Raw genomic sequence first — 27,993 nt, 5'->3', positions numbered from 1 at the left:
GGTGGAAAGGGGGCATGAAAGGCATTATCATCAAAGGGTTAAAAACAGTAGAGAATCTACTCAGAAGTGGCTGGACTACCAAAATTGCCCCACGAGCACAGTGATTACTCATCCAACAATTTACAAAAGAAACATCTAATAAACTGCAGGCCTTGTTAACCTCAGACACGGTCAGCATTCAGGATTTTACCATTTAAATTTGACTGGGTAAAAATGGTATCTGTGTAAGTGCCGCAAAGTGAAATCACTGCTAACCAAAAGGAACAAATTGTGGAGCCTTTTTTGGAAGAAGTGGGTCCTGTTACATTTAGTGTTAAGATAGAGATGTTTGTGGTGAGAAAAAACTCCCTTAGATGATATGAGGATGAAACCTTCAGAGAAACCAGACTCAGATGGCAACCCATCGCTGCTGGGAACCTAACACTGGACAGTACATAATGTAAATATAAATGATGTCCTTTGAACAACATTTTGTATTTGAGTGGAATTAAGCTCCTGGTTGCTTATCAGGCCAGAGCAATTTCTGAGTTCAACACAGACCCAACACAAAGTCTTCAAATGTTCAGAGATGAAGACCCACTAATAAGGTTTATTCCACAATAAGCACATTATAGATGAAGTAAAGCATTGTGGTGGCAGTTGGTCTAGGAGACTTCACATAATTGGTGGAACCGTAAAGAAAATTCAGACATCAGTTCGTGATGTTAATCACAGTTTGTGAGGGTAATATATATATATATATATATATATATATATATATATATATATATATATATATATATATATATATATTACACTCACAAGCCACTTTATTACGTACACCTTACTAGTACCGGTGTGGTCTTCTGCTGCTGTAGCCCATCCGCCTCAAGGTTCGACGTGTTGTGCGTTCAGAGATGCTTTTCTGCATACCTCGGTTGTAACGAGTGGTTATTTGAGTTACTGTTGCCTTTCTATCAGCTTGAACCAGTCTGGCCGTTCTCCTCTGACCTCTGGCATCAACAAGGCATTTGCGCCCACAGAACTAACGCTCACTGGATATTTTCTCTTTTTCCGACCATTCGCTGTAAACCCTAGAGATGGTTGTGTGTGAAAATCCCAGTAGATCAGCAGTTTCTGAAATACTCTGACCAGCCCGTCTGGCACCAACAACCATGCCACGTTCAAAGTCACTTAAATCACCTTTCTTCCCCATTCTGACGCTCGGTTTGAACTGCAGCAGATCGTCTTGACCATGTCTACATGCCTAAATGCATTGAGTTGCTGCCATGTGATTGGCTGATTAGAGATTTGCGTTAACGAGCAGTTGGACAGGTGTACCTAATAAAGTGGCCGGTGAGTGTGTGTGTACATACATACATACATACATATTTATATATATATATATATATATATATATATATATATATATATATATATATATATATATATATATGTATATATAATTTTTTTTTTTTTTTTTTTTTTTTAATAACCTGACCTTAATAATAACCTAGGACTTTAGTTAAGTTAGTCAGTCATGGGCTTAATTCCTGTCTGTCAATACCAGCTTAGCCTTGGCTTTGCTCCATAAGCACGGGGAAGTTATATCTCATATATGTCTTGATCCGGACCGTAAAGACAAATCCAGCTTGACCCTGATCGATACAGAAAAGTGAACTGCATTTTCTGGGAAATACTTCCTTTCCATAGCTTCCATAGCTTCTGTTCTGAAAAAAATCACTGAATGATTTTTCGGCCTGAATTTAAAGCGAAATGACACAGTGCATTGCTTTGTGAGTTCTATGTCGCCCTGTGATGTAGCATGAGCATCAGCTAAAAAAAAAATGACCATAAGCTGCCAGGGTCAGATATTTTTCACCAAATCTCACAGGATTATCTCTAGGTTTCATTTTACTACCATTATACCTGCTGTGTTCAGTTTGCTTTCACCCTGTTTTCTGCATGAGCCCAGATCACGCTGACTGCTGACACAATGTAGAATGTAGTTATTTTCTTTATTTGTATGGTTATTGGTAGAAGATCCTCACCGTATAGTGAACATAATGAACACAGAGGATACATTATGGCACAGTCTATACATATATGTTAACCAGCGCTTATAATATTAAATAATATTAAAAGACAGCTGATATCACACAGTCTTTCTCAAGTTCAACATTTTGTTTGACATATTTGTCCCTGGGCAAATGGGTTCAATTCTTGATGAGGAGACAACATTTCTGGGACATTTTTAACCCGGTAGTTAAAGATATATTTACGCTTGTAGGTATTTTGTTGCTGCATGTCACCAGTTATGTATCGTGAAGTCGCAGGTATGTGTTTATTCTACTGGTTGCCATAGCAACGTAGGTGGCACAACTAGAAGTCCTTGATTGAAACCAAATCAGTAGTTTTGCTGCAATAGTAAAACATTCTAGAGGGGGAGCATTTGTATATAAAATTCACCAGTATGCAATGTATGCAATGATGAAGCAATGTGCGCTCTTTGCCGTTGTGGCCATCTGTCTGTGGTGAAAGTGCAAGCCCTGGATTGTCTGGGTCCATGAAACAGGAGATGGATCATATGTGTCCTGCTGTCTTTATTCCCATTGGTAGTCGCTGCATCAAGTAGCTAAATATGTGCAGAAATGTTTTTTTATTTCGTATCTGGACACACCCCTATCTAGTCGCCAACCGTCACTGCTGAGTGGTCTCTGGTCATTTTGTCACCGTGAGTCGGTGTGTGTGTGAGAACATAGCACACGGCCCTAGGCTGCTACTGAGAAAGATGATGTTCAAATCCATGCATTATTAACTAGATACACTCTTAATCATAAGTCGGTTTGGTTTAAAGCGCCAAATGGTTAATTGTGAATAATGTCTGGATTTTAAGGCACCAATGTTCTGTTGCTGTCTCACAGCTCCAGAGTTTTTTTTTTTAGGTGATCCTGATCTCATGTTTCAGTCAGAGTAGATTTTCACATATTTCCCAAGTGTCCGTGTAGGTTTAAGTGTAACTTAATGATAGACTTTAGCTAAAGACTAAAGTATAGGTAACGGGAAATCCTGTCCATCTCATGAATAATTGAATTAGCTCCTACTTAAATAAATCTGTCATTCTATAACAGTGATTTTTTTTGAACAAGAAGTTGAAGTACTGTATGTAAAGGTCACTCTCTGTTTAGTGTCATTCCTACAGAGCTGTTACTTATCCACTTATATTCACACGCTGTACATTTCAGCACTTTCTGTCTTACTGTACGATTCCCACAAAAGACGGATCGGCCGCTCGCTGGCAGAGCAGATGGTGAGTGGGCGACTGTCATACGCTCCATGGAGCTGCTTCATATTGACAAATAATTGATAGCCTTTCGCTGTGTCTCCGGGTGCACAGTCTCCGCGGTACTGTCAGAGTGCTCCCCGTGATTTCTGCTAACTCCTAAGCCTTATCCAGTAGTAAGACACAGCAAATCCTATTATAGGCATTCTACTTACAGTCTCCAGCCCTGCAGATAGACTTCTGTCTAAATCTTTATTGTAATCTTGTCTGTAATCAATATAGAATTTTCTTGTTTTGTTTACTTGTGCTCACACTCCAGACCTGCGCTGCTTGTATTTAGCTATTAAAATTAAAGTTCTCTTTTTGGTTATCATTCATTCATTCGTTCATTCTTTTTCTACCCCTTATCCGAACTACCTCGGGTCACGGGGAGCCTGTGCCTATCTCAGGCGTCATCGGGCATCAAGGCAGCATACACCCTGGACGGAGTGCCAACCCATCGCAGGGCACACACACACACACTCTCATTCACTCACGCACTCACACACTACGGACAATTTTCCAGAGATGCCAATCAACCTACCATGCATGTCTTTGGACCGTGGGAGGAAACCGGAGTACCCGGAGGAAACCCCCCGAGGCACTGGGAGAACATGCAAACTCCACACACACAAGGCGGAGGAGGGAATCGAACCCCCAACCCTGGAGGTGTGAGGCAAACGTGCTAACCACTAAGCCACCGTGCCCCCTCTTTTTGTTTAGTTTTTTAAAATAACTGCTTTTAAAGTTTGTTTTCTCCTTGATTCTCCACATTGCAGCATGGCAAGCACTTCCTTTCCATCATTAAGTTGCTTAATACTTTATTGCAAGTACTTGTAATTTTTCTCAGCCACCAAACTTTCAGGGCATGGTGCAAAGACAATTTTTTTTATTTGAACCATCCATTCTGAATATATCCTCATCTTTAAAGGCTAAGCTAAGCTTTATGCCTTTACCTTTAAGCGCTGCAAATAACTCATGATCCAGGCCTCGGGAGATTAGAGCAGGTATTAAAAGACAGCACTGCCTCAAATTAATAATGTATTTTTTCAATTATCCAGTATAAAGTGTGTGCCAGGTAAGGTGAAATACAAGTCAATCATCCATGACGTTGCCCTCTGGGCATCTGAGACTATTTAAGTTTGGCCATCAAGCCAATTCACTTCAGCATAAATGAGCACTTAGCAGAGGTTATGCATCAAAATGTGTTGATGGTGTTGGAGGAGCCTGAAACTTAAAATGTGAAAAATTATACTGTGTAAGTAATTGACCAGACTTATGGCTTTAGCTCTATTAAAGACCAGTTTAGGATTCTCTTGAATGAAACTTCACTTGAATGAAACATCCCCATTCACTTATCTGACCTTTTTCTTTTCCCAAGCGAATACACCTTTAAAGGAGCCCAGGCAGACAAGTGGAGTATATGAAATTATCTGTAAGAGCTATGATGATACGTTTTCCATGCCTCCGTCACCGCCAGACCTCTGGACTGATTTAATCTGATAGCTCTGGGCTTAAAGTGTTAAATACATTTTATGGGCCAGGCTGATACTAATACTATTTTCCCGTGTTAGTTAACATGAACCAATTGTGAATTCAGCATTAATCAACTGTAAGTAATATTAGCTAAGCAAGCCGAATGCTCAAATCTGATTGGTCAGAATCTGCCCGTTATATTTGTATAACAAGACGGCTCCGAATGTACTGTTTCTATAGTAACAGCTCATACACAGAAATTATAATAATAATAATAATAATAATAATAAAGGGATTTAAAACTGTGTTTTTCTTATTAAGCAATGAAAACCACGTAGTTATTGATGTGATGATCTGCAAGGAAACAATTATCGCTTGTTATAACTTGGTTGTAATGTATAACAAGCGATAATGGGAACTAACCTGTCTCATGGACGTTCTACAACATAAAATGGTTAAAACGTATGAGATGGCATTTTTTAATAAACGGAACATTATATTCATTGGCAAATCACTGTGTTTTAACTGGAATACCACTTTCCAGACTGAGAAGAAGAAGCCTTTATTATCACCACACATACATTACAGCACAGTGGAATTGTTTTCTTCGCATATCCCAGCTGAGCAACCTGGGGTCAGAGTGCAGGGGCAGCTATGAAACAGGATTGAACTGATTCTTCTGATCACCAACCCAGATCCTTTACCACCTCCCAAAAAATGGCCTTCTGCAGCACTGAAACAACACCGAAATCTGTGCTATTATACAAAAATGACACACTTTGTGTCTGTTTTGTTTTATGTATTATTACGCCTATACAGTAGGTACACTCAAGCAATAAGGATATAAAACTGAAGAGATTTTGCAGTCTTTGGTCTAGACGAATATATAGCGATCGTGATAGCGATTTGCTGAAGCTTTTTTATTGTTGGGGCTATTTAAATCGGTGACACTTAAATTGAAAAGAGCTCTCGTTGCTGAATTTGTGTTGTGATGATGTCACACAACACACCTTGACCCAAATCTGTGTAACATTTATGGTACATTTGAAATATATATATTGAAATATTCGACTCCTCAGAATATAGTAATGCTTCAAGGTTATTGGGTGATAAATCATTTTGTTCTGAGCTGAATTCGTCATGCAGGTGCTATTTTGATCCTAATAATCTTTTTGATATTATCAGCCAGATTTTGAAGGCCATAAGCAGTAGTTTGAGTCTCAGGTTGTGTGTGCAGTAAAGAACAGATTGAAGCCTATTTTAAGGGCCAGCTAGCAGATGCACGGGCGAACACTTATTATCGTTCCGCTTTGAATCCCTCTGTTGATTGAGGTGCTTTCCTGATTTCATGACGGAGATCTTAATAATTCAGCGATTCCATCTCCGCCTGGAGACTTCTCTTCATGCAGGAATTTATACTTGATCTCCCTAAAGTTTTCGTCTTCTTTCCTCTTCTTTTAATTAGGTTTATTATTTTGTCATGGGTGACAGCTCTGTTTTTTTCTCCTTCGGTGCTGATGTACAGTACAGTGGGTTCTGTCGGTATATGGAAAGGAGAATGAAATGATCCTGATTTTTTAAATAATTATTATCTTAGAGTCTTTATTTAATTTGGTTCATTGTTTCAGACAGAATAGAGTTTAGTAACTGATGCATGAAAAGTCATATACACCGATTATTAGCTTCAGCCTTGTGGCTTACCTCGAGGAAAGTCGAAGCTATATGATATCATGTAGAACCGAGTATCTAGCATCGTTTTGGTGAGGATTGGAGTAAGTAAAAATGAGAATACTGATACCATTGTATGCTTGTCTGTAAGTGGCCTGGTTCTAGCATCTCCCCGGTATTAGTTCTTCTGTCATGGAATATAACTAATGCATAATCGAGGTCTTAAGATAATAGCAACAATGAACATACAGTATTTACACTGGTGCTGTTTCTGTTTATTGTCTTTTGTATATTGTCTTTTTCTGTATTTTTTTGTATTGTCTTGTAACTTTTCGTCTGTACTATCTTTTGTCCTGCACTGTCTTGTTTGTCTTGTCCTGCGCTGTTTGCACCATGTTGCACAGTTTCAATTTATGTGGCTAGGACTACTTATTAAGTCCTTAGCCCTGTCTTTGTTTTATTTTAGCACCACAATCCTGGAGAAACGTTGTCTCATTTCACTGTGTACTGCAACAGCTACGTGTATATGGTTGAAATGACAATAAAAGCTTCTTGACTTGACTTGACTTGAGCGAGAATGCAAGCAAGTGCATGGGTCACGTCTCAGAACGCACCAATAATTCAACTTTGCCTTAAAGTCAACAGAAACAAAGCCTGCTCAGATGAATCATAGTAATAGAAAGCTTAAGCAGCATGAGTCCATGGAGCCATACTGTTAAGTTTCAACTGGTGTTGCAGTAGGATGGATGTTTTCCCAGCTACCTTTAGGGCACTAGATGCAGATTGTATAAAATCAGAACAGCATGATGTAACTGAACAATATTTCTGATGATATATCAATATTTACATTATTCACACACATTCAGAAACAGGTCACCTTTAAAAACATTCCATATTGTTTTTATGACATATTGTGATTATATCAAACTGTCAGACAGTAGCACTGGACTCGTTTGGTATTTCTGAAACTGTGCAGGAAAAATTAGCTAAACTTTAAGGCTAGGATCACGCGTGTCTGTGATGCACCTTGGTTTTACTCAGACTTCAACCCACAACTTGTGTAATTTCTGAATAGAGCTTAAGTCCATAGCTCTGTCAAGACAATTTATTCTGTGCAATTTCTATATTAAATCTTCATTATACGTGCTTAACTTCACTCAGGTGTTTATGGAAACAGTTCATCCACCTCAACATTGTAATGTATCCATTGGAATATATTTTAGTTTCAGGTGGTTTATGGGAAATAGCATGTATTTGGTGATCGTGCCTCGTGCAGCACATGCATAGTGGCTCAAGTATTTAAGGCTCTGTGTTGTTGATCGGAAGGTTTAGGTTTAAGCCCCAGCACTGCCAAGCTGCCACTGTTGGGCAATTGGAACAAGGCTCTTAACCCTCTCTGCTCCAGGATCACTGTATCATACTGTAGCTGCCCCTGCGCTCTGATCCCAAGTTCTTCTGTGGAGATAAAGGATATGCCTCATTTTCATAATTTCATAATTCTGAGATGAGGCATAAAGTGAAAGGAACTGTATGCAGCAACTATGCAATTCAAATAACCATTTCTGCAGGGTACATCCTTCCTAAAAAAGACATCCAGCATCTTCTCCTCTTACCATAAAGAAGACATTTAACATGGATTTGTCCATTCTACATTATTTTGACACGAATATCAGTTAACCCCTGTTAGTAACACCTGGTAAGTGTTGTATGATTTCAAGGGCACAATCACTTACTTTTTGTCACTGTTGTTCTCATCGAAAAGATTGGATCGTGTTTGGTCACCGCTTGTCCGCTTATGTAACCTTCAACCCAACAAGCCTTCACAACAAGCCTTTTGTGCCTCCTTCACAAAACCTTTATCAACACCACCAGCTCAAAAACTCTGCTCTGTTACCTCTTTGTCCGTCAGGTATAATTAGGAAATAAATTAGTTGTTGGATTAATACGATAGGAAGAACGTGCGCATTGAGTTTCTGCTGCTGAAGTCTCTAGCTCTTAATCAAATGCAAATTGATTTTTTGGGTTGTTCCCTTCCACTCCGGAGGAGAGAGAGCCTGCAGATGAGACGTATGTCCCTCATCTAACAGCAGGATTTAATCAAAAACTCCTAAAATAGAACTAGCCAAATTGCTTCACCAAACAATTCTTGCTGTGCTATTCTTTGGGTATATTAATGAAAGTTGGATGTGGGTGGGTATGTGTGTGTAAGTGTGTGTGTGTGTGTGTAGGTGTGTGTGTGTGTGTGGATGTGGATGTGGATGTTGGTTGGGCAAGTATGTGTGTGTGTTTCGGAAAAACCTTGGCATGATGAAATTTAGTTCGTTTTTTTTTTTCCATCTTTATGAAATTCTGAAAATTAAAGGTTTTCTCAGAACTTTTTAATGATATTTTAACCACAGTCGCAGTTATAGCATTTCAAACTTGATTTCCGTTATGTAAACAGTTCATGGTGGTGCATATGCTTCGCTGAAATGCTCACAGTAGTTGCTGGTAGGTGAGTGATTTTTCTAGAAATTAATTAGAAGATTAATTGGGAAGAAATGGTAATTGGTATAATTTCAAACAGAAATAAGTGGGCAGCATGGTAAAAAAAATTAATTTACAATCAACAAAAATAATAAACAAGTCACTCTTATCTTGATTATTCTATTTTTACCCGATTATACAACACTAAAGTAAAAAGAAAACTTTCACATCTACATTACAGAACAAAAGTGCATATCTCACATCGTGGGGAAGTTTAGGAGCACAGAGCATGGGTCAGATCAGAGCCTTGATACCTCATGGGGTCTTGCTCAGGAGCCCAATGGAGCCAAAAAAACATCCTTGTGCTCTAATGTGGAGGTGACAAAGGTTTCTTATTACTTCCAGTTGTATAACAGGGTAAAAATAGAATAATCAAGATAACTCAAGGTGCTGGAGCTTGAATCTCTATTGCTGGTCTATTGCCTACTAAATGCAAGTGACAAAAATATGATTGGCATGTGTTTTTAACATTTAGTTTTTATTATGTTTGTCATGGGCAGATTTCCTGACATCTGTCTGAATTGTAATCTGAATCTTTGCTGTTTCTGTAAAGTTTTAGTTTTTTTTTTTTTTTTTCAGCTTTTGTTTTGCACAAAAAAGTGGGACTTTTTATATCCTGTAGACCTTTTGTGTCTCCTCAGCTTGTCTGGTCAAAATGTTTCACATTGTCATGTTACTGTCATCAGTAATAAGGTGGCATGAGGCTCAGCATGTAGTGATGCATCGCATGTGTGGTCATGTTCTCCCAGTGTATGAGTGGCTTTCCTTCAGGATTTACAGTTTCCTCCCACTTCTTAAAACATGACAGTAGGTGAACTGGCCTGATAAATTAGGTGTGTGTGTGGGTGTGTGTGTGTGTGTGTGTGTGTGTGTGTGTGTGTGTGTGTGGTGCTTTGCAGTAGACTGGCATCCAACCCAGGGTGTAGTCCTACCTCTCACCCAGCGTTCCCGGGATAGACTCCAACACTGCCTTATATGTGGCCACATACTCTGATACTCAGTGAGGGAGAGTAACTGTGGACTGCTTGTTGGAGTTTAGCCACAGATGTATTTAAATTTTTAAAACACTGCAAACTGTGCAGTTTAAGTACCTCCTGAGCAGCGAATAGAACTGGGTCAGATATTGGAGTAAAATTCTCAGATATACTTGTAGGTTGATTGTAACAAGGTCACATACTCAGAGGATCCCTTGTAACATAATTGCTCTACCAAATATTATTAGCACTAGCAGTATGGAAATAGGATTAGAGAAAATGTTAAGAAGCTAAAACAGTGAGCACTTCACTGGTACTTTTGGATCGGTAACCAAGTCAGGACTAATAAAGCACACAAAAGACAGATTTGTAAATTGTCTGGTTTGAAACTTGAATGTGGATCGAGTTGACTTTAATATTTATTTCATCCATCAGTATTAGGAAAACTCCGTCCAGGGTGTATCCTGCCTTGATGCCCGATGACGCCTGAGATAGGCACAGGCTCCCCGTGACCCGAGGTAGTTCGGATAAGCGGTAGAAGATGAGTGAGTGAGTGAGAGAGTGAGTGAGTATTAGGAAAACAAATTATTTGTTATTTTAAAAATGCTAAAACAGTTGAGGGCTGGAAAAACATAGCCTGGTCTGATGAACCTTAATTTACGCTGAGGCAGAATTTGGCACCAACAGCATGAATTCATAGTCCCAACCTGCCTTGTGTCAACAGTCCAGGCTGGTGGAGGTGGTGTAGGGAATGTTATCTTGGCACACTTCTGGCATGCTAATATCAATTAATCATAGCTTGAACGCCACAGCCTGAGTATTTGAGTACTGTTGCTGATCACGTGCATCCCTTTATGTCCCCAGTTTATCTTGTAATAAATGGCTAATTCTAGCATGATGATGAATCATGTCACAAAGTAAAAGTCATCACAAACTGGTTTCATGAACATTATGTTGAGTTCAGTGTTCTCCAGTGGCCTTCCCAGTCACCGGATCTGAATCCGATCGGAAATCCGTGGGCTGTGGTATAACAGAAGATTTGCATCATCTGAAAAATGTGCAGGAATTGAGAGATTCAATCATGTACCAGAATCTCAGAGGAATGTTTCCACTAATGCCATGAAGAAGTGAGGCTGTGCTGAGAGCAGAGGGAGGACCCTATCCAGATTTAGTATAGTGTTCCTAATAAAGTGCCTAGTATGAATATAATCAACTCCAGCAACAGCACAGATAGATGCAGCTTTATAGTTTTTCACTATATATAGTAACACAAGTTGTGCATATAGGAGATGTGGCGAATAAATACTATAAATAGGTCATGTTTAAAATCAGTGAAAAGTCCGCTATAAAGCCGTTGCCTTGAGATACACCGACATTTCCGCCATTATATTTACATTCTGGATGAAGTACTCTTTCCAGGAAGCTCGTAATGGAAAGCTAAGGCTGCCCTTTTTCAGATTATTATCACATTAGAAAACAACAACGGTTCTCACTTCACAGAATATCACATTGCTTGAGTGCTTGAGCTGTTAGTACCACTCCCTGTTGGAAATCATTAGGAGCCCACTGAATGAATTTTCCCTGTCTACTCGTCTTCCTTCTCTCTGAGCCGAACCTGTTGGAGGGTGTCAGCTTGCATGATTGCTTTCCTCTCGGCAAGCACACTTACTGGATGTTTTCCGGTAAGTCAGCTTTGTGCTTTTGTTTCAGTTTATATGAAAGAAACTTTGACTTTATTACCACTGGCCTCAAAACAATCCCTTCAAATGAAACGGCAAAATCCTTTTTGTTTCCGTTTTTGACGCTTTCTCTTATTAAGGATCGTATGAAAAGCGTCATAATATCGAAACATGTTTTATATGAATTAAATATTCATTCAGCATCCATTTCGAATACAGATTACAAAATAAATCACAGCTCTATCAGAAGCACAGCGTATCTTTCAGCTTCAGGCGGTGAACCGGCTGCTCTGCACACTGAGCTTTGCCAAGACCTTTATGCTGCTGCAAATTACAAAACACAATTAGGGTGGACATGATACATACACCATCTATTATCCCAGGGTTCAGTGCACTTTACAACCGACTGAAAATTCTTGTTTTATCGCAGCACTGTTGCAGTCTTGTTTCTGCTTAGAAGTGAATTCATTTTATACGATTGTTTACTGAAAGGCAAATTACAGCGATATTAAAGATATAAAGAACGTGTGTCTTATTATTATTGTTCCTATAGTAACAGCTAGTGATGGCACTGATCGGTTAATCATATCGATACCAAACAGTCAATAACAGTAAAACATTCATTGTGCCTTGGATATCATTGTGCCTTGGATAGGTGAAAAAAAAAAAAGGATTCATTTGATATTTATTTATTTTATTTTATTTTATTTATTTAATATTTTCATATATAGAGACTGATTGATCTGATATCGTTATTTTTCGATAGTGTATTTACAATAGAAGAGATTTTAACTGCCTCAGGTTAACGCATCATTTTAAAGCTTATTAGTTTTTTAAAAGAAAAAAAAATCTATAATGCGTATTTATATTGGATGATACAATACTCCGCACTCGAGTGAGGGTGGACTTTGTCAACATGTGACAAAGCAGAGACAGACAGAGAGAGTCTTTCTTTCTTTCTTTCTTTCTTTCTTTCTTTCTTTCTTTCTTTCTTTCTTTCTTTCTTTTCTTTCAGACTATGCAGCTTCTTATTTGATGCTCTGCAGTTGGAGGACAGTGCTGGGGTGACTTATGGTCTTTACAGCACATTTCTTTAAACATTTTTTTCACATACACAAAATCCAGAATGAAAATAATAGTAATATCTGGTTTTAACCATCTTCCGTATCCGCGACCTCATTGAACCAGCAACTAACTGACCTGATTAGATTTTAGAATTGATCCAAACAGGATCAAGGTTACTGTACATGTCAATGTCTGAAATAGTTTTTCTTTAATTAGCTGCAGGGGTGCACGGTGGCTTAGTGGTTAGCACGTTCGCCTCACACCTCCAGGGTTGGGGGTTCGATTCCCGCCTCCGCCTTGTGTGTGTGGAGTTTGCATGTTCTCCCCGCGCCTCGGGGGTTTCCTCCGGGTACTCCGGTTTCCTCCCCCGGTCCAAAGACATACATGGTAGGTTGATTGGCATCTCTGGAAAATTGTCCCTAGTGTGTGAGTGAATGAGAGAGAGTGTGTGCCCTGCGATGGGTTGGCACTCCGTCCAGGGTGTATCCCGCCTTGCTTCCCGATGACGCCTGAGATAGGCACAGGCTCCCCGTGACCCGAGGTAGTTCGGATAAGCGGTAGAAGATGAATGAATGAATGAATAAGTAGCTGCTTTCTTGTTTGCATTCTATTTTAAGGGTATGACAGCAAATGAAATGACTTACTAGAAGAGCTTACCTTGATGGTAGAGATGATCTAGTCTTTCTCTGAACCACCAAAGAGGAGGCCTTTTTGCTCTGGGATTTTTGCTTGGAATGAACTCTTATATTGATTATTCTAAACATTTTTTGCCTTATCATCAGGTGGTAACAGTAACAGCTTTGCATCGGATTATAGGATTATTTTCCTATAATGCCATGTCCTGTCGTTTTAATCCTTAAAGGATAGACACTAAGAAAAGACGATTAAATACTAAATACAGATTGTTTTGTACAATTCCAGAGAACTTTGTTTGATTGTAGAACAACCCAGATCTCTAGATCTTTCCAAACCGCATTATATTAGTACAGTTTATCCACAAGAATACATTTTGCATTCTTTTTTTGGGGAAAAGGAAAGTACTCTGTACCAAGGGATACACAACCACCACCGTTCTTGTTAAAATCCTTTTCAAATCATGCAAATTGGACTCCCAATTCTCCACTCATTCTTATATAGGCTTACGAACAAGAGGTAGTGGAATGGGAAATGGAAATGATGAAGAGCAAAAAAATGACAAAGAATATTGCAAATATTGTGGGACTCAATACTCATTTCTCAAACTGTTGGTTTGAGGCCACAGAGGCACTAAAGAAAAGCTAGACTGTCTGATCAAAGGCACAACCTGTGCCGTGAAGTGTAGTGAGAGCAGTACAGCGGAGTAAAGTAGCAGATAGCAGGGTGCAAACACGATGCCGTCACCTTTTCTTTTAGATTTTCTTACAGTTCGAAGCATAAAATGCAGCACTTAGCCTTTGGTAGATGTAAAGCAAAGTGTAGTGATGGTAAAGGGATCATGTACGATTCTCGTAAAGCAGGTTTGACTTCCAGGTGGAGTTTCCCTTTGCTGTAAAATGATAAAAGACATGGTCTTCAAACCCAAGCACCACCGAGCCACATCTGTTGGTTCCTTGTGCATTATTCTTTAACCCTTAACCTACTTGCATTGAAGTCTCTTTCAGGCTACATCCACATTCATCTGGATGGATCTTAAAACTGCATTTTTGTTAAATTGCTTTGGGGGGAAAAAAGCAATCTGAAGGTTGTACAAAGGGACATTAAACATTAACAAGGCTATCAAACTGGATAGCATTCACAACAAGTGCAAAACAACATCAACGTGTTTGTGTTAGGCTGAGTGGATCACACGATTGCGTACATGACTTCAAAATACGACATTGTTTTTGTATGTCTCCGTTTTCTACAACACAAAAATGACATTTTCAAATCTATGTACTTGGGAATAGTAACTTAAGCTGTTTGGACAAAAACACTATCACAGTGTGTAACTAGATTTGTAAAGTTCGTCGTGACAAACTTTGATGTTGGCTTTGACGAGGCAAGTATTCGCAAAGGCCGGTGCTTTTTGTAGGCGAGTGGACATAAGGGTCAGTGTTACTTTTGGAGGCAAGTGGACAGAAAAATAGGGTGCCAAAACATTTGGAGGCAAGTGGAGACGAGCATATGACGTCATCCAAATACTCCTGAGGAAGACATCACGTGACATCATCAGAATAGCCGCGAGGCAGTTCCCCTCATTGTGCTGAGTGTTTTGATATGTCACATGTCCATGTTGTAAAAAGTTTTTTGATTTTGCATATTTTGGGGGCGGGGCTGCGGCACAACCGGAAGGCCAGTCGGTACACCAATTTAAAACTTTGTTCAGAGTATCACTCTAAAGGAGCTGGCCGAGTTTGGTGTAGATAGTTCGAAAGCTTGCCGAGTTATAAACCTCCAAATTTTATAATGGGAGTCTATGGGAAAAAAGGCCACTTTGAGACCCGGTACCGGAAGTACCGGTACTCGGATCGCTTAGAAAAGTAATAGCAACAAACTTCAGACCAGGGTCTACAACTTTTCCAAATTTGGTGCATGTGGCTCGAAAGCCCTAGGCCGCATTAAATTTTATGGATTTTTGTCTAAGCTGAAATAGGAAAACAGAATGTTGGCTTCTACAAAGCGACATAATGAAGGACAAAACGTAGAGAGAAAAAAAAGCACTTTAAGATTTATCTGTGTTAATATGGGCATTACCTCAATGATAAGTTGAATAAAAATGTAAATATAAGTCTCACTTATAATTTTAACATATTTATCTGGCTCATGTTCACGGATGAATGGTTTGCTAATGCAGTTAAAAGACTGATGTTAGAATAATGTTGGTTGGAATGTTAAATATTATGTCGATTTGTCACATTGTGGAAGGAAAAGCAGAGCAAGCTATGGGTTCTGAGATTAATTCAAATATTACCTATGTACCAACTGAAGAAATAACCGAGTTGTCAACCAGCTGACGTCGTTGTGATCAGATCTCAAGAATACAAGTTGTACCAAGTCCAAGGATGATATAAGTATATTCTATATACAGGATATTGGACAGGTTCTTGCAAGTTAAGCGGATGGTGATGTTTAAGAAATACTTGCTTGACTATGAATTGCTTCACAGTGGCATAAGTAGATATCGCTCACTCAAAGCCACTAGTTAGAAAGAAAATACATACTGGAAATGTCAATGTTAGAGTGGTATTGCGTTAATTGTTGTTTTTTTTTTTCTTTCACCTTAACAACCAGAACATGTTTGACATGGAATCCAACAGGAAGCAGGTAGAAGGCAGAATGCTTTGGTTACAGAGAAACATTTCCAAAGTTGAGAAATGTTTGATTTTTTTAGAAAGAGAGTGATTTCAAGTACTTTTTTGACTAATAAGCTAGCAGTTCAAACTTAGACTTAGGGTCAGATGTAGCATCGGGCAGCAAGAGTTTTCCATTGCGTCATGTCGTCTGTGACCCGTTCAGCCTCGTTCAAGGAGATATCACTGGCTTGTGAGTGTGTCATGATATTCCATGAGATATCAGTCTGAGATTCCTGTTTGGAGGCCTCCGTAAGCTGGCGGTCTTGCCGTGCCGTCGGTGAGGTAGACGAAAGTCATGGCTGGCGAATCTCATTCATCATTTAGTGACAGTATCCTAGAGGTGGCAGGTCTTTCTTTGTCGGTGGAAAATATTTTGCTAACATAAAATTGTTAGCTGGGGGGGCACGGTGGCTTAGTGGTTAGCACCTTCGCCTCACACCTCCAGGGTCGGGGTTCGATTCCCGCCTCCACCTTGTGTGTGTGGAGTTTGCATGTTCTCCCCGTGCCTCGGGGGTTTCCTCTGGGTACTCCGGTTTCCTCCCCTGGTCCAAAGACATGCATGGTAGGTTGATTGGCATCTCTGGAAAATTGTCCCTAGTGTGTGATTGCGTGAGTGAATGAGAGTGTGTGTGTGCCCTGCGATGGGTTGGCACTCCGTCCAGGGTGTATCCTGCCTTGATGCCCGATGACGCCTGAGATGGGCACAGGCTCCCTGTGACCCGAGGTAGTTCGGATAAGCGGTAGAGTGAGTGAATGAATGAATGAAAATTGTTAGCTGAGCTTTGATTCCCCTGTTTCTAATGTTTAGTGGTCTCCATACTACTTATTAAAAATGCTCTGTACAATAGTGTTGGTGATATCAGATCCCGTGTGATTCAGTGACACTGAAAATACTCCACGTTCAACCTTAATATGCAACAGTATATCCTCCCAGGTAGCAGTCAGATTTGTGCTTCAGCTGTCTACATGGCATGGATCTGTTGCTTTTTCATACTTTATTTAAAAAAAAGGCATAAATAACTGCACCTGCCATCTCCCAAACCAACCTCTGGCAGACAATAAAATGGAGAAGACTTCAATAAAAAGGTATTGTGAGCATTTGGATCACTGTTGGAACACCTTCCCATGGTAGGTGAATTATTGAACACCTGTGTGCTCAGTCGAAATATCAGATGATTTTACACCATAGAGAACGAAGAAACAGAGGTGTACACATAAACCATAAACATCAGTAAAAGCCTCAGATACTTCCCACGGTGGCTTCATCGTCTAGCGGAAAAGAAATGTTTTGTTTTTTTTCTGTTTTATAATTTTTATATGTTGTAAATGAGGGTAAGAAATATGGCATATGGTATTCATAGCATTTTCTTTTCATCATCGATTATTTTGTTAAGTCATTTTATTTGCTGATTAAAAAAAAGTAAAGCAATTGACTGATTTAGAAAATCACTTTATCCAATTAGCCTCTTTGGCTGCAGGATCCATGAGTAAAATAACATGTCCCAGTGGCAATCAGCGGTGGCCCAATTTTGTCAGGCGTTCTCGTTTGCATGGCTCACGCAGCAGATATCTGGCTGAGTGTCGCAGAAAACTCTTCCACAAGTATCTAGTGTTGCGTTCCAAAGTCACAATGTTTGCCAGCTATTTTTGTAGGTGCCTATTTTCACAAATCTGGGAGTTTGATGTTGCAAGTTTCTGGTTATTTTTGGTATGTTAATTGCTTTCACATATCCTATGTTCCTTCTTTTTTAGTTCTCATTTTTAGGCTTGTAGTTGGACTAATTATCTGCGTTTTCACAGCACACAGGAGTATGATCTTCCCCAGTATGTCAGTGATTTACAGATGAGATTCCCTGCTGATCACAGTCAACCAGGCACTAATTTAGGCACAGATGCTGTATTTCCCCTTTGGTAAAGACAGTTGTTATTTCAGTTGCAGTGGAATGAGATAAGGAATAATTATCACAACATGCTTTCATTAGCAGACACTGAAACAGACCGCTACACTTAGCTTAAAGAATGTATATGTGACACTCACTTCATTGTTGGAAAAAATGAATGTGGCATTAACGTAGCCTTATAAGCTGATTAATTGCCCAATAAAGAAAGACATGCAGCATTTATAATAAAGAAAGTTGTAGAATTTAGAAAAAAAATTACGACAAAGAAATACAATTTTTGAATTTCTCACGATTCGTTATTCAAGATTCTGCACTATTTTTAGGTCAAAATTGTGACGCGTGTTAACTCCCCCTGTACGACATGACAACATGACTACACACGCTTTAAAGGGAACATGGGGCACAAAAATGGGGCACACCAGGTACTAAGAAATTCTAGAATTCGTACACATATTTCAAAGACCCTACTTTTCACTCAAGCATGTTGCTCATTTGTAATAAATTTCTACTTCGCAGAAGCATTTTATTTTACACCACTGCCTTTTCAGTCATGTTTAATTAAGTGAAACATTGCATTGCGTTAGGTTACAATTTAGGAAATTTACTTCAAAAGAAATCAAAACGAATCGTTTGAGAACGAAGAGTACTTCTGTTTATGCTGCGTGCCAGTTAGATTAAATATCAATAGTGTACTGCACTGTGACACTTTTACTTTAAAAGAAAAATCTCTTAGTTTCTGAATACAGATTGACTTTCAACAGAAAAAAAAAAAACAGACAAAAAAACCAAAACAAAAAAAAGTTTTACTTGTTTTCTTTCTAAATAGGATGCAGGTATCTTCAGACTCCCTCTGCGACGAGACAAACTTGCCTGAAAACCTTTGTTGCTAATTGTATTCTGTATTTCAAGTAAACTAATTAGTCAAAAACTGGAGATCTGGTGTTTGAATTCAAGCCTTAGGTTTTTCAGGTTGCTTAGCAACAGAATAAGAACATCGCATTGTTGTCTAACGAAAGACAATAACATCTGGATAAATTTGTTGAAAGGGAAAGATGTTATGCATATAGCTAGTCTCATTTACAATGTTTGCAGGGTTTTATCTGCAAAGTCCTACATTTTTTTGTACAGTATATGCATCGAAATGTAATACATTTTTTTTTTTTTATTGTTTTCATAAATTTAGGTGTACAACAATATTACAGGTTTTTTTCAGGACAATACAAATAATCTAATCTTGCATATCAAAACTACATACTCAGAAATATGACCATAAGTAAGTGAAAGCTTCACCATCATGCTTGTATCTGCTTGTTGAACATTTTATTCCTGATTCATTTCCCTTTTGTCGTTATAAAAACTTCTCTCTACTGGAAAGTCTTTCCACTGGATGTTGGAGCATGGCTGTGGTGATTAGTGAGATCAGACACCGATGTTGGGATGGTGAGGAGGTCTGGGGTGCAGTCGATGTTCCAGTTCTCCCTAATGGTGTTCAATGGGGTTGAGTCTGAGTCAGCGTCAGGGTCCTGTGGAAGATACCCAAGGTTTTTATGAGATGTCTTCTCATGTTCTTCTTATGAGATGTCTTATCATGTTGTCAAAGAGCTCACTTGGTGAGCAGGTTTGAGCCTCTTAGTTCCATTGAAAAGAAACTGTAACACTACAGCATTCAAAGTTATTATATAGAGTTGTGTGCTCCTGAATTTTTGGCAATAGGAAAGAGACACCTGTGATGATAAGGTTTTGACAAACCTTTGGCCACATAGTGTGTCTCTTTTCTATACGTAGTCTACTGGTGGATTAGCCTGACTGCAGGAGATACCAAGCATCTCCATAAGCTGGTCAAAAGAACCAGTTCCATCACAGAACCGACTCTGAACTTGCTAGAAATTATTCAGTTACCCAGAAGAGGATGGCAGCAAAACTGGAAACAGTTGTGTTTATTTTCCAGTGACACTATTTGCTCTCTGCTTATTCCACCCTGGTGCTCTAGGGGTCTTTTTCTGCCAGTTGCCCATTAGAGTCCACGATGCTTTGTCTCAACAGGAGACACCTCCACCCACCAAGAATAAAAGAATAACAGGACAGATTTCATTCATATAAATATATTCAATCTATACACAGGATTCCATAGTAATTAAGCTATACACAGTCATATCTCGAGATACGAGTTTAATTCGTTCCGTGACTTTGCTCGTATCTCAAATTGCTCGTATCTCAAAGCAATTTTCCCCATTTAAATTAATTGAAATCCCATTAATCCGTTCCAGCTCACAAAATTCCACTCCAGTTGTTTTGTTTGTGTTTTGAATATGAAAAATGTACAGTACCTGTATTTATAAATGACAAATATTGTATAAAAACATACAGTAATAAAAGAGAATGTTAAAAAAATAAACTGGTTTTACTTTACGGAAGATGCGCACGGAGGTTGAGGGAGGAGTAAACAGGCGGAGGAGTTAGGAGGAATTACACTTTCACTTTCATTCACTTACTCGCTACTGTACACTCTTAATGCTACTTTACACTTCAATGGAACTTAACTAAACTTCACTAAAATTAACGAACTTAAATCAAGCATCGCGTTAGTTCTGGCAGGCCACGGTTACGACATCCATATTACCCGACCATTTAAATTCCCATTCATAGAGCCGCTCTAGCGCTTCGCTGCTGCCGCGATCTAAACTCCCTCCTCCAACCCCGACTCCACCATGCCGGAACCCGTGTTCGTTGTACCAGTTTACCTCATACATCCCACATATTTTTTCTCTCTCTCTCTCCCTCTCTCTCTAATTATTTATTTATTTGTTTATCCATTCATTCATTTATTACTTTCCAAAAACACGTAAGCGAGCTTATCTGTTACTATGCATTACTAGTGGTTCTGTTATACGGGGGGTCTATTCAATTTTCTAGTCGCTGCTCTCCCAGCTCTGTCCATGCATGCACACGTGGTTGTTGGGGATCTTTTGTTTCGGCGGCGGCAGTGGCTCGGATGCTCGTATCTCAAAAATTTGCTTGTATCTCAAGGCAAAAATTTGGTCCATTTACAGCTCGTATCTCAAAAAATGTGTATGTCAAAGCACTCGTATCTCGAGGTATCACTGTGTAGTGTATAAATAAATATATGTTTATCGTATATCTTTATTTTTTGCCCAGATGTCTTTTTCTACTAAGGATTTGATTATATTTTTAGAAATTCTAACCCCTCTTTTCTTAGGTTTTGATAATGATTTAAATGTCTGTTATTTGTTAATATTTTTTTGAATGTTTAAATCTTGTATGTGATTTGTTATTGTTTTTAAGTCTGTTAATGTGGTTTATTAAGATGTTTTACATGTCTGAGGGATGTGGAAGCCTAATAGCTAAGATGTTGGACTATTTGGAAGGTTGTGAGTTTGAATTCCAGGTTGGCCAAGCTGCCATTGCTGGGCCCCTGAGCAAGGCCCTTAATCCTCAGTTGCTCACTTGTATAAAATGAGATAAAATGTAAATTGCTCTGGATAAGGACGTCTGCCGAATGCCGGAAACATAAACGTATGTCTGTTTGGTGTTTGTTAATAAGCCCTCTGCATGTGATTTGTTTATAAGTGTTGAATGTCTAACTCTGTGCGTTATATGTACATGTTTTAAATGTCTGTTTTATTTGTTAATATGTTCATAATGTCTAACCTCTGTCTGTTTGTTAATGTCTCTGTCTGTGTGATTTTATTCATGTTTCAGATGTCTGTCTGTGTGATTTGTTAATATGTGTTGAATGTCTAACTCTTTGTACACAATGATTTTCCATTATTAGTCTCTTTTGCTGCTATAGCACAAATGTTGCCTCAGGGATCCTATCTGTCCTATCTATCTGTCTGCTTAATTCATTTTAAACATCCTTTTATACAATGCAAGATTTAGTGAAATGATTGCCAAGTGGCAATGGTTTGTAGGATTTATACCCAGTTTCTCTCAGGCTGTTTGCTTTCCATGCATGGTCATATGAGCTTGGACTGTGACACACACCAGCCTGGTCTTCCTGACAGAAAATCTGGTACTGGCAAAGTGAATCTGATTAAAACCTCACACGCAACATGCCATGTGTTTGCGTTAGAGTCCCAGTGGCTGCTTCTGTGCTAGTCACCTGTCAGCCAGTTTTGTTTTAATCGCTTGGGCCAAAAAACTTTACCCCAGGTTATAAAGCAATAATCAAGCTGAATAAAAAACCTGTTGTTAGCATGATGATAATGAAAAATGATAAAATCACTCGAAGGAAAGAGTAATAGGTACATTGAGGCTAACATTAGCAACATGCTACTGAGCATGCAGGGAGCTGTAACAATGAGTGTCAATTTTACGTCAGGGCTTCAATAAAAGTCTTTAACTCCAGTCATGGAGACACATGGAAGTTCTTTTGGCGCATGGGAACCTTTTTAAACATACAATATTTAATATCTGACATATTCTGCAAATTGTGTGGATTTTGATCTATAATACATAAAGTGCACATAAATTAATCCCTTTTCTTAGATCTGAAAAGTTTTGCACGTGTTATCAGTGTAAATTCGGCTGTAAATAAGGTCTAAAAAGTCTCTGCTGTTTGTTTTCCTACAGAACCAAGAAAGTGAGCCACTGTTACCGCGTCGTGTACCGTCACACGGAGAGAACTTTGAGCCAAGAGGAAGTGCGGCTGATTCACCAAGCCATCGAACGGGCAGCTGAGCAAGACCTGGGTGTACAAGGGAGATTCTGATTCCTTCTCAACCTGAATCCACTCAACCACACCATCCCAAAGAATGCGATTTGTCCCAAAACACACTGTTGTAGGCTGCGTTCCTTACAAATCTTGGACAAGGCAGGAGGTCATTGTTTTAGAGAGACAGCTTGCACAGACTCTATCGTAGATCATTTTATACTTCAAAACAAAATTACTTTTGGTTTGTTGTTCTAAATAAAAATCTTGTCCTCCCACATGCACTGTTGACCTTGATCTCTCTTATTTTACCAGTTTTATCGCCCTTATATACCAAACACATGCAGTGCTTTTAAATCCCTTTTCTCTTGCCGCCTGCAGTAATCTTGCATCTGAAGCTCTGAGAAGCTGATCTTAAATACCTCCATCACAGCAGTGTGTCGCCTGGAGGGAAAGGTCTTTGATTTAATGCAGACATTCTGTAGTCCATTTACTTCGGTGGATTTCAGCCAGCAGGGAAGACAAAAGAGAAGTCTGAAAAAAAAGACTTCCTTATCACTTATTGCTAACTTTCAATTTCTTTTATTGACCATTTCAGTTTGAACACAATGACTTTTCCATGAAATTAGTTAGATAGTAAAATACATCAGGAAAAATAAAGGGATAAATGAGATAGGGCCTGTAATGTAATGTTTTATTTGTTAGACTGTTCTGTGATTAACAATAATCTAAATATGGCACAAATTGTTGCACATGTCTGATCAGTCGTGAAAATTTGATTGTCCTGCACTCCAGCATTGATGATAAAGAAATAAATGTTACTGGTTGTTTATCATTAAATTATAACATAATAAGTTGAAGCGCAGGGGTGCACGGTGGCTTAGTGGTTAGCACGTTCGCCTCACACCTCCAGGGTCGGGGTTCGATTCCCGCCTCCACCTTGTGTGTGTGGAGTTTGCATGTTCTCCCCGTGCCTCGGGGGTTTCCTCCGGGTACTCTGGTTTCCTCCCCCGGTCCAAAGACATGCATGGTAGGTTGATTGGCATCTCTGGAAAATTGTCTGTAGTGTGTGATTGTGTGAGTGTATGAGAGTGTGTGTGCCCTGCGATGGGTTGGCACTCCGTCCAGGGTGTATCCTGCCTTGATGCCCGATGACGCCTGAGATGGGCACAGGCTCCCCGTGACTCGAGGTAGTTCGGATAAGCGGTAGAAGATGAATGAATGAATGAAAGTTGAAGCGCCTTGATGCCCGATGACGCCAGAGATGACGCACAGGCTCCCCGTGACCCAAGAAGTTTGGACAAGCGGTAGAAAATGAATGAATGAATGAAGGAATGAATGAATGAATGAATAAGTTGAAGCAGAGTCACTTTCACTACCCCTATGTATATCGAGAGCATATCCTGAAGTGGTTTTTTTCCTCTTATATCAGATTGATTTGCAAATGATGTTTTTCTTAATTAAAGAACAACTTTTTATCATCTTGTACATATGATGTGTTATCAGATTACAAAAGTTATCCCCTGACCATTTGTCACTTCCTTGACATTAATATAACAAAAAGAAATGGAGAATGTTACTAAGAAAATGGAAAGCACAAACCCTCTGTTCTGAAGACGCTCCTACGGCAGAAAATGACTCGCAGGACACCGACATTGGAGATTCCTTCTATAAATATTAAATTTACATTGATTGAACACAAAGATTATTTGTTTTTCTTTAATAATAAAACATTGTAATTCGTTTCTTGTTAGTCTTAGATTCCGTGAAGTGTTCAGCATACAAGTCAGTGTGAATGAGTTGTTAAATGTTACATATTGTATTAATGCTTTAATATAAACCTGTGATTTGCCTTGAAGTTGCCACTATTATACAGGTGCTGTTATAGAAAATGAATCAACACTCCGAACAATCAGATTCGTGATTTGAACAGCACGTTTTTTCTTTATTTAATTCTAACTTATATGGTATAACCTAATTTGTCCTACAGGGCCAAAACTTTTTAGTATTTGTGTTACATGTTTCATTTATTTTCTACCGCTTATCCGAACTACCTCGGGTCACAGGGAGCCTGTGCCTATCTCAGGCGTCATCGGGCATCAAGGCAGGATACACCCTGGATGGAGTGCCAACCCATCGCAGGGCACACACACTCTCATTCACTCACGCAATCACACACTATGGACAATTTTCCAGACATGTCAATCAACCTACCATGCATGTCTTTGGACCATGGGAGGAAACCGGAGTACCTGGAGGAAACCCCCGGGGCACGGGGAGAACATGCAAACTCCACACACACAAGGCGGGAATCGAATCCCCAACCCTGGAGGTGTGAGGCGAATGTGCTAACCACTAAGCCAACCGTGTGACCAGGGTTTTATGAGTTTTTTTGGGGGATTTCTAGACCAATCCTGCTTAGGCCAGGAGTTCTTAAACTTTTTGCATTCACCAACAAAATAAGCACAATACAATAACAGCTGGACAAAGTCAGTGTCCCCAGTGATAGCATGTGCTCAAATCTTTGCAGTCTGGGCACATAAAAAAATATAATCATCATTTTATACAATATTAACCAAACAAAACATTTTTATAAATATTAATATGATATAAAATATTTCTGTAAACATTTCTTAAAACCTCTTTCAGAAATTTAATGATTCATCTTCGGTAACTGTTTTCTCCTGCTCAGGGTGAGTGTGGATTCAGAGCTGATCCCTAGGGGCATTCACCTTGCGTGTGTCACCATGCTGGACACCATGCATGCATTCATACACTCCTTCCTAATAGTATTTGAAGTGTTAAGAAACCGGAGAACCCACACTGACATGAGAACAAGCGAAACTCGACCTGGAGCTTAGAATGGAACTTAGAATCGCATTATTTCATAAAAATCTCAATCTTCCTACTGTATATCAATCAAAATTGTATAAAGGTACATCAACATTTTGGAGCCATTTTTTCCTGACGGTACCTAAACTACCAGGTTTTATTGTGTTAAAAATGTAGAATCTAACTTTCTGGAAGTTTTAGGATCTGGCCAGTGTGTCGTCAGCACTGGTCGATAGCACTCAGTATAACAAAAATTGTTATCTTGTTGTTTTTAAAAATTGTTAAAAAAATGTTTGTGTGTTTTAATTGGATTTCTTACTAATGAGAGTTGTAATCCTTATTTCTAGCTTTAACATTAACTGTGCAACTTTTTGTTGGAATGCCAAAGGATATCACAGTAGTAGACCTTATTTTTTTGTTGTTGTTGTTGTTACTACTTTTTTCTCATTAAGACATTCGATACGTGAGCTTAGCGTAAGACTAGACAAGCCGTGTTGTATTGTTAATTAAAAATGTCGAGTAGGTCATTGAGTTTGCAAGTGACAGTACAGAGTTCTCACCTCTTACAAATACTTCCTTTTGCAATTGTTTTCCTGTTCGTTAAGCAGGCTTTTTAAACAAAAACAGCAATGATTCCCTCAGTCCCACTATTGTGTGCTGGAATAAACAGTAAAACCTTTGCTCTATTGCATTTGTACACTGGGACAAGTTGGGGGGAAAACTCAGAGCCACCAATATGGTATTTGTTAGAGCATGCCAAAGAAAAGAGTGTGCTGCATCCAATTTATTCCAGCATTGTGTGTGTGTGTGTGTTTGTGTGTGTGCACCCTGTCCCTCCCTCCCATGTTTATGAAGGATGACAATAGATAGAAGGGATAGCCTCTTCAGGGAGAGAGCTGAATTGAAGTCACGGTAATGAATGTGTGATGTTTTGCAATCAAAAGCTGAATGGATGCTGCACGGCTTGCCGAGCACCGAGCCCATCCCCTGGGGCTTAGCCTTTTGTGTTAATGTGTTACTTTTGCTCCACTTTGGATATGCAAAATCATTTCATGTCTTTTTTTTTTTTTGATTGGATGGCAAAAAATATTTTCTTCTTCTATTGAGTTGAGAGTTGAGTACCCTCTTGTTTCATGGATGCAATAGTTGAAGTTTGGATTGATTTTTTTTTCTATAAACATGACTGTGTGCAAATTGAAACACTGCTATATAAAAACAGGAGGAAAACTACATATTGTCCTGTCAGTTTTAATTCCAGTCAATTGTTGGGTTTGTATTGAAAAAATGCACTGTATTGAAACAAGATGTGTAAGAGAGTACACAAAGATTGTTTTAGAGAGAAGTTTTACAGGAAAAAAATAAACTAACACCTTGCCCTTGGGTTGTTGGCTGAAGGTGGAAGTTAATTTAAAGTTCTTTGTGTTATAACTTCAAATCAAGGAACTATAGAGCATGTGGGAAATTGGACAATGTTCAGTCTTCCACCTCTGTAAGAATGAGAGAGTTTATTTTGGAGGTTCGAATACCGGCTTGTCCAGGAGCGGTGGAGCGCCGTGCGAGTCAATACCACAACCAGAGGCACTCAAACACCACCCGAAATCAGTGCGGATCAATTTGTGGAAATTACATGAGAAGAAAAAGGCAAACAAGGCATCAGTCAGCCTCTGGTGTGGGGTGTGGGTGAGTAAGGAAAAGGCTTAGAGTGCTGCTGCCCCGGGGCATTCTAAAAGTTGTTTAGGGTGATATAGTTTATATATTGTATATTATATAGAGAATATCGACTCTGCACTGTGACATGTAGATTCAATATGATTTCATAAAGAATTTATTTCATAAGAATTAATACACAATCTAGAACTAGGGCACGTCTCCAGTGTTAAAAAAAACCCTAATCAAGGATGGGGTAGAAATGTTCTGCCACATCATAGGGCAACTGAATGCTGGTTTATATTGCATGAGTCGGTAAAGGAAGCATGAAATATAGTTTTTTCACCAAGAGAAAGGTCTGATTATGCTGGACCTTTGACCATCGATATCTTGATTGGCATCAATATTCTGAAGTTAAGATCTATAATGATCGCACAAAACCTTAGACAACCGTGTGATCGGAATCTTCGGATTGCTTTTTTTTTTAGATTCTTCTTAGCTTTTTTTCTGCTGTAGACTGAGACCAATATTATCATTCCTCTGATCTGTAAGAGCAAAACGGTATCATAGATTCTTGAGTTTGACTCATGCAAACAGAATTTAACATGCTCAGTGTGAACGTTAGAAGAGAGCTAGGCAGCAGGTGTCTAAAAACCTGAGAAGAGATGTGTTGCTGCATCCTTACTGTGCTTTTATAATGACAGGGAGCGTTCCGTGCAGCAATGTGTAAAAACAAGACTTGGAACCAAGTATATTAGTATATATTTATGCATTATATCTGACATGACAGACTTTTATGTGCACTTAGCAAATATATTAAACAGTCTGACTGGTCAGAAGCATTTAATTAATTTCTATCACAGCAGTTCAGACACACAGGTTAATATTAATAGTTGTAATATTATATTGTTTCTATAGTAACGGCTCCTTTAACAAGGATT

General features: G+C 39.0%; 1 protein-coding gene across 2 annotated transcripts in view; it reads left to right on the top strand.

Annotated features, from left to right (window-relative positions):
• Positions 1-23,394, top strand: part of fars2 (phenylalanyl-tRNA synthetase 2, mitochondrial) — a 156,875-nt gene extending 133,481 nt beyond the window's left edge. For both annotated transcript variants that reach the window (XM_060869620.1, XM_060869619.1), the window contains exon 7: positions 22,495-23,394. In XM_060869620.1, coding sequence (XP_060725603.1) covers positions 22,495-22,633 — 139 coding nt within the window. In that variant the 3' untranslated portion in view covers positions 22,634-23,394. The remainder of the gene's footprint in view (positions 1-22,494) is intronic.
• The last annotated feature ends 4,599 nt before the right edge of the window (positions 23,395-27,993 follow it).

Source organism: Tachysurus vachellii, chromosome 5, assembly GCF_030014155.1.
Source record: "Tachysurus vachellii isolate PV-2020 chromosome 5, HZAU_Pvac_v1, whole genome shotgun sequence".
Lineage (NCBI taxonomy): Eukaryota > Metazoa > Chordata > Actinopteri > Siluriformes > Bagridae > Tachysurus > Tachysurus vachellii.
This window is presented reverse-complemented; position numbering and strand designations above follow the sequence as displayed.